This window comes from Manis pentadactyla, chromosome 9, assembly GCF_030020395.1.
Source record: "Manis pentadactyla isolate mManPen7 chromosome 9, mManPen7.hap1, whole genome shotgun sequence".
NCBI lineage: Eukaryota > Metazoa > Chordata > Mammalia > Pholidota > Manidae > Manis > Manis pentadactyla.
Window position 1 is genome coordinate 118,873,720 of NC_080027.1, and position 18,662 is coordinate 118,892,381.

An 18,662-nucleotide genomic window follows, 5' to 3' on the forward strand; every position below is an offset into this window, starting at 1 on the left:
GGTGGCAACACAGAGGGAGTCCGGCTCCCTGAGGTCCTGTCTGCCCCTCCCAGACTATTTGTTATGGCAGGAGGAGGAATCACTGCTTGGTTCAGCCACCACCAGTTGATTTTCTATTACTTCCAGCGGAATGCAGTGCTGGCAAGTATGAAGGGTGACTTCGGAGCTCCCTGGTGCTTTGGTTAAGGCTGTTGACTTCCTCCAAGAGGCTGATGCCCTTACAGTTGAAGACTGTGAGCATTCCCTGCCTTTGGAAGCCCTTGTTTGCCCTCCTTCCCTGGAAATGGTAGAAACAAGCTGGCCTGTTACTTTCAGATCCTTGGAGGAGGAGATAAATATTGAGCTGGGCCTTTAAGAATAGCTAATTCTTTCAAGAATGTGGAAAGTCAAAGTCAGGGTGTGGTTCTGGAGCAGGCTGCTCAGGTTTGAGAGCTGATGGCGCACGTCTCTCCTAATGTGCATTAGAGCTGGTGGTTTGAAATTGGCCATGGCAGGAGTATTAATGTTATGGGAGTAGATAAGTACTACAAATCAGGGCTTTATTATTATTATTTCCTGTCTTTTTCTGGAGAACTGGTTGTTAAATATTTACCAACACACCCTTGGAGGGACCAAAAGTTCAGTTTACTCATGATATAAATATTATTTCATAGCTTTTCTTGTTTTCCTCATGCCATTCAATAAATGATAAATGGGCAGAATCAGGGAGCAGCTAAGTTTTACTGAACATAGGCTTTAGTCTCATTATGTCTTTGGGCCTAAAGAGAACCCTAAAAGTTCAGACTGAAAGCAAAACTAATTTCAATCTGACTTTGGCTGTCAATTTGTCATCTGGTCATGTGCCTGTCTTAGGTTTCATCTCCTTTCCTCCTAATCAGCCTCCTGCCCCATCCTGTTGACAATCTTCAGAGCTTCAGCTCTTGCAAACCTGGCTTCTTGCCCCATTTGTGCCACCTGCAGAAGCCCCTAATTCTGGGACAGGCATAACGGTTTATCACTTGCATCCAATCACCTCATCATCTCCTCTGATTCAGCACTAGTGTGCACGCATGTGTGTGTTACTGTTACATAGTCAGAAACCAGACTTGACGTTTTTGGTCTATTTTTTCACCCGCAGGTACAGTCAGGTCTCTCCTGCTCCCTTGCACTGAGCATAGCCTGGGAAGGACCTCTTTCTAAGAAAAGTGCAGCCATATTCACGCTGTTGGACTGGACCCAGCTCCCTGTGTGGCTGGCAGGCTCAATGGACTCCAAACGACTTTGCTACCCAGTATTTAGATTAAGAGGTGGGAGATTTCCCTGTGCTTCCAGGCCCACCTTGTGTCCCAGAATCGCTTACAATGGAGGCCCTACATTTCTGAGTGTTGAGTTCATGCTGGATGTACTCTACCTGTCTCTCCAAAACACTCTTCATCCTTTTCCGCCCTGCTCTGTGCATGGGGAAGCTGACTGGTACGGTTTTTATCAGCAGAAGTCAGAGGGAAGGAAAAGAGTGAGGCTGGGGATCTGGACTCCCCCAGATCTCTCCTTCATGATCCTTGGACTAGTTAAGGTTCTGGTTGCATTCCTTAACCAAAGTCATGGCTTCTGTCATGAGGCACTCTCCTAACAGTTCTGTTTCTGGGTTCTCATAACATTTCTCTTTTCTTGTCTCAAAGGTGGGCCTAAGGTTGGAAACCATTGCAGCTAGCCCTGGAATACTACATTATCTCTTGTGACTGCCCTTTAACCTTGCCTACACTTTTGTAAATAATCTCCCTTTTATTAAACTCTACTAAAATTATGCAATTTGTCATCTCTTACCTGTTGGGGAACTGATCCAGATAGGGGTTCATTGTATTGTTAATAGAGCTGATGTTTTGTTTCCTATTTGATTGTAGTCGGGTTATGCCTAGCAAACATTGGATAAATGTTTGTTGAATGAATGAATGACTAAATGTCTGAGTGATAGGATTAAACTCCTACCCCTTCTCTCTAAACTTCTACTACACAGTTTGAGTGGTCATGTGTAAAATATAGATGCTTGGTGCATTCTGAGTGCAATAAATGGGTGGATTATGTGGCTTAAATTTCCAGGGACCTTCACTTCTGTGGTTTTGCCCTAGTGATTTGTCCCCAGGTGTCCTTTTTCCTGGAGGAGCAATATAGAATAATATAAAGAGTATTGGAAATACACTAAATGGTGAAGACATTATTATGTTCACTAAATGAAGAGTAAGGCGATGTCTTCAATTGGAGAACACATAAAGTTTCAGACCCCAAAATAAGAAATGGACATTGAAAAATTTCACTTGCTCCTTGGGTTGGTTAAGTTATGGTTTTAAAGCAACCATACTGAATGAACTGAACTTACGGCTTACCAGTTATGAATTTATAAAGTTTATGTGATCTTTATTATAATTAATATTGTATTAATCATCTTGACATGACTATATATGAGGTGAATTTGATATAACTACTTTGTAATTATGGTTACTTTCAGTTTCACAACTGCAGGATGCTGCAGTTCATGACATTCATGATAATTACATTTCCACTGTGCAAGCGTTAGAGGAGTTCTCTCAAATAGTGAGATGTGACACATGACTTGCAACTCTCTGAGGGCATTTATCTCTCTGGGGAGATGCCTTCATGGATGATGCTCAGATAAATATCAGGTAGGACAACCCTAAGCTCCCTTACCTTGCCCTGCCCCAAGAAGTGCCTAGTTCTTTATTAACTTGTCCACATTATAATATCTTAAGGTGATAGATTCCAAGATCTTCCTCCCTGGATTTCCCAGCAGGAGAGCTGTCCAGATTGAGTTGTCATAATATACTTCATCTTGGCGGAGAGCTGCCCCCTTGATGATTTCCAGGGCACATTCTTCCTTTGGAGATGCATCCATGTTTAATATTCCATCAACTGCCTTCATGGCTGTGTCTGTAGAATGACAAGAGAAGAGTGGGATTATCCAAACTAGTAAAGTCTGCATGCTGGGAAGTCTGCAGACACCAACACCTTAGCTGTTCAGGGCTGTCTGCCAGTGCTTGCTCTATAAAGCCTACAGGCCCTATTCTGAATATGTGGTGAAGACTGGGTATGTCTTCAGGTCCTGTTGGGCAGAGAGAGGCTTGGTGTTAATGTGGGCCTTTATTCCTGGATGAAGATTTTGGGGGGCAGTTAGAGGTAATTAATTGAGAGATTTGAATCGTGTTCTTCTCTTGGGTGTTTGGTTGGGGTGAGGGGGTAAAACTGGGGGACAGAAGGAGGATGGAAGTCATATGATGACCCCATAGCTAATGGGAAGCATCAGTGGGCAAAGACAGGGTGCAATGTGATAATGAGTTACTGACTTGTAAAAGGAAGAGATGGACGAGAACCCAGGCCTCTTCCCTTGTCAACCTAACCACTTTCTCTTGGAAATAAAATTGCCTTCTTTCCCCTCTCAAATTTTCATGTCTTTCTGGCACAGCTTTTCTCTCTTTCTCATCCCTTTCTTGTTTCACTGTACATCTTTGCCTTTCTCTCTCTCTTATTCTATGACTGCTACTCAATTTACTCAATTACTCTTTAAATAGAGTTTCTTGTCATTCCTGCCACATGTTTTAAATAAACCTGCATTTGGACTTACGGAAAAGTTATAAAAATTATGCAAAGTATTTCCTTATATCCTTCACCCTGTTTCCCCTAAATATAACATCATACATGACCATTGTACAATTGCCCAGAACAGTATGATCTAATTGGAACAATATTACTAACTAAACCACAGACCTTATTTTCACTAATATCCTTTTTATTTTCCAGGATCTTTTCTAGACTTACACTTAGCAGTAATTTCTTCTTATTTTCCCTTCAATCCATGACATCAGACTTGCCTTGATACTTTTGAAGAGTACTCATCAGTTGCTTTGTAGAATGGCCCTCAGATTGGGTTTGTCCATTGTTCTCTTACAGTTGGAGTGAGGTCATGTATTTTTAGCAAGAATACCACAGAAATGTTGCTGGGACCTTCTCAGTGTATCATGTCAAAGGCTTCATGATATTGGTATGTTTTTTACTGGTGATGCTATTAAGAAAAACAGACTTGCCCTTGATAAAATCTTATATAGGAAAGTAACAGCTCGTGTCCATGAGGACATGTGTTCAGAATAGGATCAGGTGATGAGCATGGCATCACCCTGCATACTTGGTAGTCAGAATGGGAAGAAGGGTCAAAGAGTAATCAGAGGCTCCACGAGTGACAGAGCTGCCTTATTAAATGAGGACCAGTACCCTTCGTGGTTGCTAGTGCATTATGCAGGAGCCAGGGGGTTCAGCACAGATTTACCGGCAGTAGGAAGGCACACAATCCATCTGCAGGCCACTTATTCCAGCCTCTTGACCTTACCTGTGTTTATGAGGCCAAGGATGCAGAGAGTGATTGACACGTTGACGTTGGTCACTGAATACTCCTTCCTGATGGAGGAGAAGAACCCGTCCAGAGCAAACTTGCTTGCCGAATAAGGAGCAATAAGTGGATTAGCCATTTTCCCTGGATGATAAAAGAAATGGGGATAACAAGATGACAGACCCATTTCTGCTTCTGACAGAGCTGATCTTTGCTTTACCTGTAGCAGGCTTTGTAAGCCCTGCGGAGTCCTTCTACCCTTGGCATAGTGGTTTCCCTCTACTCCTTATAGAGATTATTGGGCTGTACTGAATTTCTGAAAGAAAGAGTCACTAAACTATCAAAGAAACTCCCCTTGCAGCAACTGGGGTGGGATGTGTGGTGGGCTGCAGAAAAGTCTTCGTTGAAGAGAGATCAGTTAGATTTTAGTAAGGTAAAGTAAGTGGGACAACTAAAGAGCCATGTAATCCCACGGCTGTCAACTCTGCCGCCTCTGGACCGAGAGAGCTGGGACTCTGGGGCTTGGCATGAGCTCTGGGACAGCACAGTGGCCTGTCACTGATTTACTTTCTTCCAAGGGGAAAGGAAACTCCTGTCTTTGCTTTTCTCTCCAAAACTATTCATTACTTTAATAAGCCTGGTTAATGCTCACTCAGGTTTTTGGGAGGCCACGTGGACACATGCCTAGTAGGATAACCTATTCTTTGTACCTTTTCCAAGAGGGAGTAGAAGTGGCCTGTGACTTTAGACTCCTTCCTGAACATTGTTAGAACAGCTGCTTTAAAATCCTTGGCTGCAAGCTCTGAAACATGGGTCATTTTAGGATTGATCTCCACTGATTGCCTTTCCTCCTGATTATCAGTCACATTTCCTGTTCTTGTATGTGCAGTAATTTTTCATTGTATTCTTTATATTGTGAAGGATACATTATATGGTCTCTGATTCTACCACTTTTATCCAAAAAGTATTGACTTTTATTTTTTAGGTGGGCAGTTAACGTGACTGAAACCCTGTGTATCTTGCAGTAGGTACCAGCTAAAAATCTCTGTTTAATTATTTAATCTTAATGGGCATCTTGGTGTCTGCATTGACCATTGTTTGGTCAGGGCACAAACAGAGATTCGGGAAGAGTTTGTGTATAGAATTTGGTGCTCCTCCACTGTGGCTCTTTCCTTTCCAGGATGTGCCCCGTTTCACTGTCTGACTGCTACAGACACCCCAAACTCTCCCTTCCGGTTCTTGAAGGCAGGCAGATGGCAGGTTTCTATCCCAGATATGGCAGTGTTTTGGGCCTGCCCTTAGGCTAAGCTATAAAATTGGGAAACTCTTCCAGTGCCCCTGCCCTCTTCCAAGTGTCAACTAATCTCCAGTTTCCATCTGCTCTTGCCTTTTCTCTCCAGTGCTTTCATTGGCTGTTTTCTGTATTTTGTCCAACCTCTGTTATTCGCAGGTTGGTCTGTGAGGTACCACTCTGCCATTATTGAATTTGGAACCTCCATACATTTTAAAATGTAATTAAGTTGCATGCCAATTCCATTAAGAAAGGATAGTTTATTTAATAAAGATGCTGGGAAAGTTGGTTAAGTACTTGGAAAAAATTGTTAATTACTTGTTTTATATCATATATCAAAAAAAATTTCACAGAGAAAATTACAGTAGATGGTATTGTCTACTTAATATCCATTTCCCCTTCTTTAATAATAGAATCTGGGTTTGCTCAGGACAGCAGTGTGTTCAGATACAACTGTTTGCCTGCTCAAGATTTCTTTGCACGCTGGGGTGGCCATGTGATGTAGTTCTGGCCAGTGAGAAATGTAGCAGATGATGGTTTCCAGGCAAGATATTGACTTCCTGATAACATATTCAGGTGGCATGTGTTTTTTACTTTCTGCCCTTCCCCTTTCTTCCTACCTGTACTTCAGTTGTTGTACCTAGAATTATAGCAGTCATTTGTGAATTTAAGGAAAAACTACATATTATGGATTAGAGAGCAGAAGTGTGGAGTGAGCTTGGATTCTTGAAGATAAAAGTCCACCAAACCAGCCCTGAATGTCTCATTACCTGAGGAAAACAAACCCCCATTTAGTGTTAAACAATTGTAAGTGGAATTTTTGTTACATGCTGGAGCAGAATGCATCTTCTGACTGATTAAAAAAAACAATTCCATCACAGAAAGAGGATAATATAGGTGAATAATTATCAGACCTTTAGTTATGAATGACGATTCAATAGAAAAGTAAAAAAAAAAAAATGTAAAAGCAAAGAACACTTGACTATATAGAAGCTTAAATTCTATATGGCCAAGCAACTGTAATAACATCACTATAAAGGTAAGAGATAAATGATAAACTAGAAAACCATTGGCAACATATTAGACAGACAAAAGCTTAATATCCTCAATCCTTAATGTCTAAAGAACTCCTAAAAAATACAAGCAAATCTCTTTAGAGAACCACACCAATTCCATTCTCAATTATGAGTTTTGGCTTGAGATAACTCCACAGTCAAGTTCTGAGAATGGGTGTGAGACCCAAGATGTCCACCCGAGTACCTGATACCTCTGGGCTCCTGGTCGGTTTGGGGCTGGGCCACAGACTCAAGCAGGGCTGTGGGACTCCTTGCTGGCCTGGTTCCCTAAGCAGAATGATTTTCCATTTCTTCCTCTGTAACAGAGCTCGAATTGGGTTCATGTTTGCACCTGTTGGCAGAGACTGCTAGCATTCTCTCAATCTATCCTCTGCCCTTCCTCTTGAGTAGTAGAATCCCCAATTTGTGGCTGGGCTCCCCGTTACCTGGAAAACCCACATTTCTCAGCTTCTTTGAACCATGTTGCCAAATGACTAAACCCTCTATCTAGTGGATTGTAAAGTATATCATGTGATTTCTGGGATATGTTCTTAAAGGAAGAAGTCAGTCTCTCCCTCTCCATTCCTTTTTCCTTCTTGGTGTCTGAAGGTGCCTATGATGGCTATGGCTCCAGAACTACCTTGGACCACAGAACAGAAGCCACGCGTTGAGAATGGCAGAGCACTGAGTGAAGGAGAAGGGATGCTGGGTGACCATGGAGCTACCATCCGAGCCCCATATTGCCTATCTTCAGGCTTGATTTTACCTTTTAACATTTAACCAACTGTTAGTTTATGTTTTTCTGTACCAGAGAGCTGAACCTAATCCTTTCGATAGTCCTTCTCACTTTTGTGCAGCCCATGTGCCAAAGGAAAACTGATTACCATCTTGAACTCTAGGGGTAAGCTTCTTTTATTTATTTAATCCCATCCTCCTTGCTCATGACTGATGCAAGAATGGACATGCAGCCCATTCTGGTCCCATGAGACTCGAGGAGAATTTTGTCGGAGTATCTGGGAAATTTCTTTGTTTTTCTGGGAGAGCTCCTTGAAGTAGCAACCCTGTTTCTCTTCGATTAGGCATTTTTGTTCATGGCTGCAGGGGCTAGAATCGGAGCAGCAGTTTCACGGTCAGCCTGAGGATGAAGCCACAATGTGGAAGAGAGCAGGACCAAGAGAATCATAGGGACATTGAACCTGAGCCAATTCAAGAAGCCTGCCCTAAATCTGGACTTCTAGTAATGTCCATAATTTTCCTATTTAAGCCAAAAATAGATCTAAATTATTTGTAAGAATAGCATAGTGGTTAAAAGTCTGAGCTGCTAGGGTCAGATGACCTGGGTGTGAATCTCAAGTATGCCAATTCCCAGAAGTAATATGTGGATAATACTACTAAGCTGAAATAATCCATGTAATATACTTAGCTCAAACTTTGGCATGTAGAAAGCATTTGGTAAATGCTATTATTATTAGTATTAGATTTCAAATTGGTGAGAAAAGTAGGAGCTATTTAAAAAATTATGTTGGGACAAATAAAAAATTATGTTGGGACAAAAATACTTGGAGAAAAGAAAAACTGCTATCTAATTAATAGATTCAAATTATATTAGAGAGTATATGTGGAAAGTAAAATAATAAAATATGGGTGAATATACAATCTCAAGGTAAGAAATACTTTTTAAAGTAAAAAGTCAAAAGCATACATTATGAAGGAACACATAAATAGGTTTGAATACATTTTGAAAAAGCTTCAGTATCCTAGAAATGCTCTCCACAATGGCTTGAACACACATCATGGTCTCTGAAGAAACTGAAATAAGTGACATAAGGATTTTAATTAGCTCCTGGTGGATATTTAAACTGAAAGGTCATATAAGGAGGGGACTGGGATAGCCATTTCCAGCCATGGAAAAAGAGAAGCAAGAGATATAAGCAGACAAACAACATCATCATAAAAATTGGAACTAAACAGGAGCTAACAACGTAGCTCTTATGTGCTAGTCTAAAGGTTAAATAATTCCCTAAAGTTGCAGGGTTAATGAGAATGAGAAACAGGATTTAAATCAGGATTCAAATTTGACTCTAGTGGCCCCACACTTTCAAGCATTAGGTGGTATTTCCTCTACAGAAGCCACTGTTCTTCATATGAGTATTTTTTTGGAGCCATGTGTCAAATCTAGCCATTCCTGAACTGGTGTGTCTGCTTGACAGTTAAGCTCCCAAATAGGCAGCATTTATGAACAGCAATATTATTTTCACTTCTAAATTGACGGACAAGGGTACCCCTAAATAGATAAGGCTAGTCACTCCTACCTGGTCCCTTTGTATTAGTTTCCTAGGGCTGCATAACAAATTATCATAAACTTGGTGGTTTGAGACAACAGAAATTTATTCTCTCATAGTTCTGGAGGCTAGAAGTCCAAAACCAAGGTATCAGCAGGGCCGTGTTCCCTCTAATGTTTCTAGTGGAGAACCCTTTCTTGTCTCTTCAAGTTTCTATTGTCTGCTACCAATCTTTGCCATGCCTTGGCTTATAGATGCATGACTCCAATTGCTGCCTCCATCTTCACACTGCTTTCTGCTCTTCTTGTGTGTGTTTCTTACTTTTCTTGTTAGGACACTTGTTATTGGATTTAAGACCACCCAGATAATCTGGGATGAGCTTATCTTGAGATCCTTAACGACTTCTGCAAAGACCCTTTTCCATGTAAGTCACATTGACAGGTTCCAGGTGGAAATATCTTTTGGGAGGCCATCATTTAGCCCACTACACCCTTCTAGATGATGATAAAGATATTTACTGTATCTTATCCAGGTCTCAACTGAGATGCAGAAGCAAGAGACATATGATCCCATAGACTGAATTCCTATAGCAGTGATTTTTGTCCCACTAATGGGCCTTATTGTATCCCATTTTCTAGACTTAATTACGCCTTTGGTTATATGCTCAAAGTATAAGAAAGATGGTAAACTATTTTGCAGGAGAAAAGAAGAGGGATTTTTGTTGTTGTTTCTGAGAGGAAGGTGAGAGAAGAGAGAAAGGGAAAGAGGAAGAAAGGAGAGAGGTAGAGAAGGAGCCAGCCAGTCACAGCAGAAGACTTTTCCTGAAAAATTCCCCAGATGGATGTATGGTTAAAATTTTTTTTTAAATGGCAAAGAAAAATCCTGAATTATTAGACAAGGTCAAGACAGGACAAAGACTATTGAAAAATTATTAACTTTAATAATGAAAACTAGGCATGAAGTAGACATTGTAATATATCTATGGGAACTGTCAGTTTCTCAGGTTAAGGCTGCAGTTGTAAGGGATATTCATTATAACCACATTTCATCTCTCAAATCATGTGACCTCCCATTGATCTGCAAACTTTTAAACCTATAGTTCTCAGATTCAGTGCACATAAGGACCTTGGGAGAGAACCTGCAGATTCAAGCCCAGACCGTACCCAGATTCTTGAAGTCTGTGTTCTGGGGTCAAGGTTAATCAGGAAGAGGGTATTTATCTGTAAACTATTTTATGGTGGCTTTTGGGTGTGGGTGTGGGTGTGGGAGCAGGAACAGCATGGTGGCATATGCTTGTTGAACTTGATTTAGGAACTCCCAGAAGAAATGGGGAGGGAGGGTCTTTGGAAGGGGCTGAAATCTCACAATGACAGCTGGGTAAGCTTTCACTGAATTATGAGTTATTGTGTCTCTTTAAAGCCCAGACTAATATGACTTGGGAAAACATGTGTCCCAAATATAAACTGGATATTCGGATGAAGAAAAATAATGGATTAGCCAGGCAACTTCACTACAAGAGATAAGTTCTGAACTCTGCTTTGCTGAAAGAAAGTACAGGGAGGTGGGCAAATGGCTTGTACAAAGGCTAGAGATGGGGATGAATTCAATAGAATGAAAATGAAAAGCTAGTAAAACAAGAAGAATGATAACATAGTTCATTACATTTTCTCCTCTATAAAAGTAATGGCGTATACATAGTTACCCAAAATTCTTAGTGCCTGATGTATTATGGAGTTAAGAATTATTTTTGGAGTTTAGAGGGTGGTATGGGGTTTATTACATAATTAACACTCCCAGTGAGGTCTGGGGAGGCATCTTGCAAGCAGGCACATTACCTTTTTGGCACTAGGGTATTTGAAACTTCACACTGAGGTAAGGCTTTAAATACCTTCCCTTCAGTTTCAAGTTAAATTAACCATGTAGGATTCATTATGAAAAAATTCCTAGTTTTTCAGAGCTTTTTTTTTTCCCCAGGGTTTTTGGATTTTGGAATTACAAATAAAGGACTGTGAACCAGTCCAGGCACACTAAAGGAAAGCTGGAACATTTCAAAAAGCAGAAAAAAAGGAAAAGAGAAAAATCTCCTAGGTTCTTGCTCTTCCAAAACAACCTTGACACATTTCGTTGAAGTCTTTTCTATTCATGGTATTGTTTGTGAACATTTCCCCGCCTAACACTAATTAGTTTGTGTGAGAAACCTCTGTAAAGAATCTCTGTTCAGTGTAAAGCAGGTTACGAGTTTCAGAAAGCTGAAAAGGGCAAAGCTCCTAAAAAATCCCAGATTCTTATTTTTCAGAAATGTTCTGTGAGTTAAGCGGCCCTAGTCAAAATAGAATAAGTAATATGTAACAGGATGTTAATATTTGACTCTAGTTTCAGCTAAGGTTCAAAGGCAGATAGCACAGTAATTGGCAAATGCCTCCATATTCTGAAGGGAGGTTCCAGACTACGTGAGCATTTACAGAGGATTTGGCAACAAAGACAACAAAGAACCACAAAACACAAAACAATGAATTTGCAATGTGCAGACCTGCAACCCTTCCAAGGGGATGCAGGGGATGAAGGTGAAGATATCAGAGAGGACAGGAGTTTGGGAGGGGAAATGAGCAGGTGATCTTCCTAGAAGGGGTGGGAGCTTCCACTCACGTCAACCCTTGTGAGAGGAGCTTCTAGGACACCTTGCGGAGGGCTTGTCCCCGGGAGTTAGAGGGACACCAAGGACTGAAGTTTGACCCAAACCGAGAGGCTGGTTGTAGGCAAAGCCAGCACAGAGCTAGACCTCTCCCCGCGGGGTCCCAGAATCCAGCCACACTTTGCTCATCACCCTGCAGGTGTTGTCCCAGGACTCAGCCCTTGTCCCCAGTCATTCCCAGCCCTGCCCCAGGGGAGAACCCAGAGCGGTGAGTGTATTCCCCTGCATTCCCGGCACATGAGGGAAACTCATCAGCAACTGTTGCTCACCTCACAGGAAGAATTATCAATATTCCAGCAGGGGCTTCCAAAGAACTCACAAAAGCACCGGGGCGAGACTCAGACTTGGTCATCCTCCCGGCCCAGAAAGCAGAGGTTTTCAATATCTGTGGCCAGAGGAGACCAATGCGGTATTACCTTGGCACCAGCCAAGAAAGCCCTTTCCTATCCCGTACCTCTCTTCTTCCCTGCACCCCAACCCCTCATCTTTTATATAAGGGATGCTAGAGGGACCCTGATGAGCGAGGAGTTGGGGAATGGGGAGAAAGGCTGGACTCACCTCTCTTACCTATCCAAGGTTTCCTACAACAGCAGGTTTGAGCTTGACGAGGGGAGGAGCTTTGTTAAATTACACACGACTAGGACATTTTAATTACTGAATTGGGACCTTTCTGGAGACTGGAATCATCCAGAGGATCTTTTATTATCCTAGAGTGTGGCCATTTGCCCTAGATCACATCCAGGTTCAGGGAAGAGCTAACCCATAGAATAGGTCTGAAAGGAAGAATTAAGTTGTTCCTGATTAGACCCTACAAAATGCACTTTTTCAACTACCAGTTAAAAAAATATGCCCGAGTATGAGCTTAATTACATCAAATGACCACGTAAATAAATGTTCTGTTCTAATGTGCATGGAGCAGTCATGAAAGTAAGGGCATGCTTAGAGGCCTGAATGCTTTTGACCTAGGTTGAGTTTTGGCTTCTGTGGGGGAATGGAGCCATTATGGCAGAATAGGTGTAAGGCAGCTGAATTTCCCTTCTGGGAAGTTTTAGACCACAAAGAGATAGAGCTGTGGTGACCATACTTTCTGAAGAAGAATAAGAGACAAGGAGTCTGACAAGAGTGCAGACTTGGTGATAAATGGGACATACTGTTTGCAATTAGCTCTGTCCCAGAAAAGCTGGGACTTAGCCACTGGGGGACCCAGCAAGAGCCAGAGGGCTGGCAGATTAGCTGTGCACCGGAGCTCGTTAGCTGAACAGAAGAGGTCAAAAGCAGGTCTCAGGCCTTTGTTCATCCACTCCACACTCTCTGTCCCCAACTTCCCTGCTGTTCCCAACTTCCCTGCTGAGATTTTGAAAATATTTCCATGTTAAAGGCCGATTGTGAACTGTTTTAATTGAGAGCTCAGAAGAAAGGGTACAGTATTGCAAACTTCACTTCTGCCTGCTTTCAGACTTGCAGAGTGACCCCAGGCAAATGTGCCACATCTTCTGTTGAGCGAGCCCCAACTTGAGGTTCACCAGGCCTTGATGGATTCGAGGCTGGCAACTCATCCTGGATCCTACCCCTTTTCCCAGCTCTTCCTAAACACCTTTCTTCAGCTGTGACTCTCATGGTCTAAACGCTTATAGTTGTCTGGGTTCTAAATTAAGTCCATCTTTCTACTCCAGGCTTTGGGGAACCTGAGGCACCATCATAAGCAATGAGACAACACACAACACAGTGAACACTGAAGTAATGGGAATGGATGGGATTGCCCAGGGAGTGTGTGTTGAGTGAACAGGGAACAGGGTTTAGGTTGGAAAGAATCTGAGGAAATGAATAATAAGATTGGGGAGATGAAGAGAACTGAAAAGGGGCAGTCAGGGCAGCTGGAGGACACCTATGGAGGCGTTTTGGCCACAGACAAGGGAGGTGTGTACGGTGTTGAAATTGTACAAAAAGTTGCAGAGATAAGATAAAATCTGTTACTAGATTTCACAAGGTGACTTTGTGCAAGTATGAGGGGGCGGGGAAATGTGGTTCCTCCTATTGTCTCAGAGCATCAGCATATCTCCCAGGGTGAGAATAAAAGGACAGATTTTCAAGAACCCCCGCAGTTGAAGGGGGAGCCCCAACCAGGTCTACCAGTGTTACTTACTCACCTACGTCCAGCTTAAATGGTTGTGTTTGGAGAAGGAGGAGTGGTCAGTGTCTGGTGTTCATCTACTAAGGGTCAGGGGAGGTGGGGTGGGGGTGGGGATCTGCATTCTCTTCACCTCCAACCGCATAGGAGGGGCTTTAATGAGATTGTTTCGAGACCTTTGCAACTGTGCCCTGGAGTCTGGAGACTCACACCTGAAATTCTAAAGGCTAGAGGCAGGGCTGTAACTGCCTGAGGGCGAAGTTGAGTGCAAGCTGGGATCAAATATATACACCAACAACAGGCGTTTCTGAGACCAAATGTGAACCCCATGGAGGTGAGCTGGCCTGGAGTCACCGGCCCAGGGGTGGTGGGGTGGACTGGGCCAAGAGGGCTGAGCCGGTGGAGCCCCTGGAGCTGAGGAGAAAGCTGAGAGGGGTGAGCTTGAGGAGGCACTGTTCCTGCCAAGGGGCCTTCTGCAGGCGGTCCCTGAGGGAGCCACAGGAAGCCCCGCAGAATCCATCCTCATGCGTCCTCCAAGCCACTAGACCCCTAGGGTGGGGATTTTTTTCTTCTGAGATAATTTCAAACTTACAGAAGAGTTACAAGAATAGTACAAATGACCTGTCTCCCCCTTCATGAGCTATTTGAGAATAATAGCTGTAATTGAGGCAATTGCTGACCCAATGCCCCATCCCCCCTGAGTATGTCAGTGTGCATTTCCTCCACATAGGGACCTCCTCCTCCATTTCCACAGCACAACTCCCAAAGTGAGGAAAGTAGTTCATTAGTTTCCTAGACCTGCTGTAACAAACGACCACAAACCGTGAGACTTAAGAGAAAAGAAATGCACTCTTTCACAGTTCTGGAGACCAGGAGGGCCAGTGTCATCAGGGCTGCACTCCCTGCAAAAGCTCCAGGGGGGAGCGGATCCTGTCCTAGCAGCAGCCCGCATTCTTTATGGCTAAATCACTCCAAACTACCGTCTTCACAGGGCCATCTCCTAGTCTCCTGTCTGTTTTCTCTTCTGTCTCTTATAAGGACATCTATCCTTGGATTTAGGGCCCATCTAGGTAATCCAGAATGATATAATCTCAAGGGCCTTAACTTAATTAAATCAGCAATGACCCTTTTTCCAAGTAAGGTCACATACACAGGGAGTTTGGATATAGACATATCCACCATTTGAGGGCCACCATTCAACTACTACAGTATTTAGTAGGACCGTACTTTTTAAAAAAATTAAATCACTTTTAAGTGTACAGTTCAGTGGCATTAAGTACATTCTTATTGCTATGCAACCATCATCACCATCCAGCTCTTCTTGCAAAACTGAAACCCTATACCCATTCACAATGACTTCCCATTCCTATTTCCCCCAGTAATTGGTGACCATCATTCTATTTTACGTCCCTATGATTTTGACCAAGTATTTCATTGAAGTGCAGTCATACAGTATTTGTCTTTTTGTGACTGAGTTATTTTACTTAACACCCTCAAGGGTTACCCATGTTGTAGTATATATATATCAGAATTTCCTTTCTAAGGTTGAATTATATATAGATAGCACATTTTGCTTATCCATTCATCTGTCAGTGGACACTGAGGTTGCTTGCATGATTTAGCTAATGTGAATAATGCTTCTATGAACATGTATGCACCTCTCTTCAAGACTCTGCTTTCAATTCTTTCCATTATATACCCAGGAATAGAATTTCTGGATCATATGATAATTCTATTCTTAATTTTTTGAGGAAGCTTCATACTCTTTTCCACAGAGGTTGCACCATTTCACATTCTCATCTACAGTGCCCAAGGGTTCCAATTTCTCTACATCCTCAACAGCACTTGCTATTTTCTGTTTTTTGTTTTTTTAAATATTGGCTATCCTATCAGTTGTAAAGTGATGTCTCACTGTGACTTTGATTTGCACTTTTCTCTGATAGTGATGTTGAGCATCTTTTTGTATATCTATTGGCCATTTTTTTTTGTCTTTGGAGAAATGTCTATTCAAGCCCTTTTCCCATTTTTGAAATAGATTGTTCAATTTTTTTTTGTCATTGAGTAGGGTAATTTTTGAGACTATATAAATAGAGTATCTTGTTAAACTTTTACCCACTAGTTTTAGCACCCATTTGAATTGATGCTTTCTGGATTGATTATTACTGTGGGGTTACCAAATGATTTTTCCCAGTTTCATCATTCTATATTCAGTATTTGTCTTTCTACTATATGGAAAAGGCTTCTCCTCCCTCATTTATTACTTCAGGTATTTATGTCATTATGGATTCCTATTATAGATAACAGGTTTAATCTGTTATTATCATTATTTATTTGAATGCCTCAATGGTCCCAGATTTGTTTGGTGGGAGCCCCTTAAATTTTTCTATGTCCTAGCAATATGTCCCTATTGATCTTTGAGCAGTTCTTTAATACCAGCACAAGATTTTCAGGTTCATCTTATACCTTTCCTGCCACTGCCCTGGGATCAACCATTTCTCCAATAAGCCTTATTTCATTTTAGTGGAGGATATTTAGAAACCAAGATCTGGGCACTAAGGGTGCTCTCAGGCCCTCTCAGTGGACAGAGATAGGGAATATATGCATGCATAGAGAGACACACACACATTTATATTTCCGTATCTATCCATGTACATTAAAAACTATTGATTCACACCGACATCTCCATTTCCAATCCAACATCACGAGTCATTCTCATTTTCCTCCTTTTCGTAATCTGTAACACTGAGAGTGAAAATCTGGCTTCCATTATGTTACTTATTTGATTGATGCCCCCTGTAGGGGACTGTTCTTCAGGTGCTTCTGCACCGTCTGGGTGGATGCCCTCCTCATCCTACCTGGGCTCTGACCCACCATGCCAGGCCACATTGCACTGCCCCTTGGCAGCACGCCTTGCAGACGCTCTTGTCAGCTCTCTTAGTTCTGATACCCCATGCCAAGTACCACATGGATACCCTCTTCACCCACTTGAACTCTGAAACTTCACCCCAGGCTACAATTGCTGTCCCTCATGTGCACTGTGTCCTCATGTCCTCCCAAATCAGGCTGCCACTGCAGCTCCCTGCCACCTACCTGTCCCATCCTGTCCAAGTTTGACAACCTGTGCTGACAGAAGCAATCCTGAAGGAAGTTTATCCAAGGTTATGTAAGCGGTTCAGACAGGTCTGCCATTGCCTGCCCTGCTTTTAGCCTAACTCTGCCCTTCCTGTGGCTTCACTGAGCCAGCCATGATTGTTTCCCTCTAGGCTGCTCCTCCTGAATGACTTGGGGGAGAGACTTTATAAAACTCAACTGAGCCAGTTAGATTGGGGGAAATTAGAAATTTCTTTGGGGAAAATTTGTAGTTAGGAGATTCGGAGAGCAAGAGAGTTGGCAATGGGGCAGAAGTAATCATTTTGAGGCTTGTTCTGTTGAGAAAGGGACTGTATCCAACTATGTACCAGATGAAGCAGAGGCTAATAGAGAGGAAAGAGGGGCAGATGTGCTGAGAGAACGGGGGTGGCAGGACCATGCATCTGGGAGGTCCTGGGGTGGCCTTATTTCCTCACGGCCTCTCACTTGCAACCCCTATAAGGCCAGCTGTCTCCCCAGGGGTGGATACAGACGGATGTATGCCCAGTATGGCCCAGTGGTTTGGCACCCCTTCAAAGTGATGTTCTTTAAATATTGCTCACCATTTATTTAGAGGGTCTGGGGAAAGACTAATTTTCTAATGCTAGAAATAAAGGACTTATTGTGTACACTTATTACATGGAAGTTCCCAAATTGGACAACTTCATGGAAAAATATGAAATCATTCAAAACCCATATAGTGAAATGGACTACACCCTACACTAATTGGATTATAACTTTCAGTTGATCCTGCCTTTCTGATATGCCTGATTTCAAGCACATGTGAATTGGCTATATTCAGTATTGGTAGCTTTGCTTATAGGTTCATAGACACATTGAAAAAAAATCCTACAATAAACGCTTTGTACATATATATGTGACTGGATTGATGGTTATTTCTTAAGAGTCTTAGTATTATGCTAGCTGGGTGAAACGATGGGAACAATTTTAAGGCCATTGATACATACTGCCAAATTGCCATAGACAAAATGAAAAATAAAGAACTAGACTTTCAAAAATCAATAGTGAAAATGAAAAAAAATTAGTGAGATTGTTAGAAAAAAAATTAGTATAAACATTTGATGTTTTGACCTGCATGATGGTTACATGAGTGTACACACGTCAGAATTCATTAATTTGTATGTACCTCAATATAAATAAAACACAATGTGAAGAAACATCAATAGTGAAGACCAGTTAAAATGAAAAGTACTGTACCCCTTCCCACCAGGAGTATACGGAAGTACCCTTCTCATACCTGCTTTGTGGAGTTAACAAACTTTTCAACAGTTAACAATTTTGTAGGCAAGAAAACTCCCCCAAAAAACCAACAACAAAAACTAATACCCCCATTCTTCACCATGGCATTTAGTAGTTTAAATTTGGTATTTTAGTAATTTTGGTCATTTGAATGTGTTTGTTTACTTGTGAGACTCAGCGCTATGTGCTTCTGAAGTCAGCCTTCCTGGGAGGAGAAATTTTCTGGTTTTGGTTACCATATAGAACCCTGTTCCTTAATTTTTTTCCAAAAATTACTCTAATAAAATTCATACCAAGACTGTTGCACAGTTAGCATTCTCAAGTATATACAATGAAAGGTAAAAACCCCCTTTATAAAACACCATTGGACTCATACTATATTATACTGTTCTCTAAATTATTTTTCCTTTATGCTTATGATTTTTATAGCCAGTATGTATAAATATTTATGTA

At 41.9% G+C, this 18,662-nt stretch overlaps 1 protein-coding gene across 2 annotated transcripts in view; it reads right to left on the minus strand.

Annotated features, from left to right (window-relative positions):
- Positions 1-2,363: 2,363 nt before the first annotated feature.
- The window catches only part of HSD11B1 (hydroxysteroid 11-beta dehydrogenase 1), a 38,081-nt gene continuing 21,782 nt past the window's right edge, over positions 2,364-18,662 (minus strand). The window contains exons 6-7 of one of the 2 annotated variants that reach the window (XM_036912430.2): positions 4,373-4,516; positions 2,364-2,922 (exon numbers count right to left, since the gene is read on the minus strand). In XM_036912430.2, coding sequence (XP_036768325.2) covers positions 2,705-2,922; positions 4,373-4,516 — 362 coding nt within the window. In that variant the 3' untranslated portion in view covers positions 2,364-2,704. The remainder of the gene's footprint in view (positions 2,923-4,372; positions 4,517-18,662) is intronic. The other variant, XM_036912431.2, reaches the window with a different exon arrangement.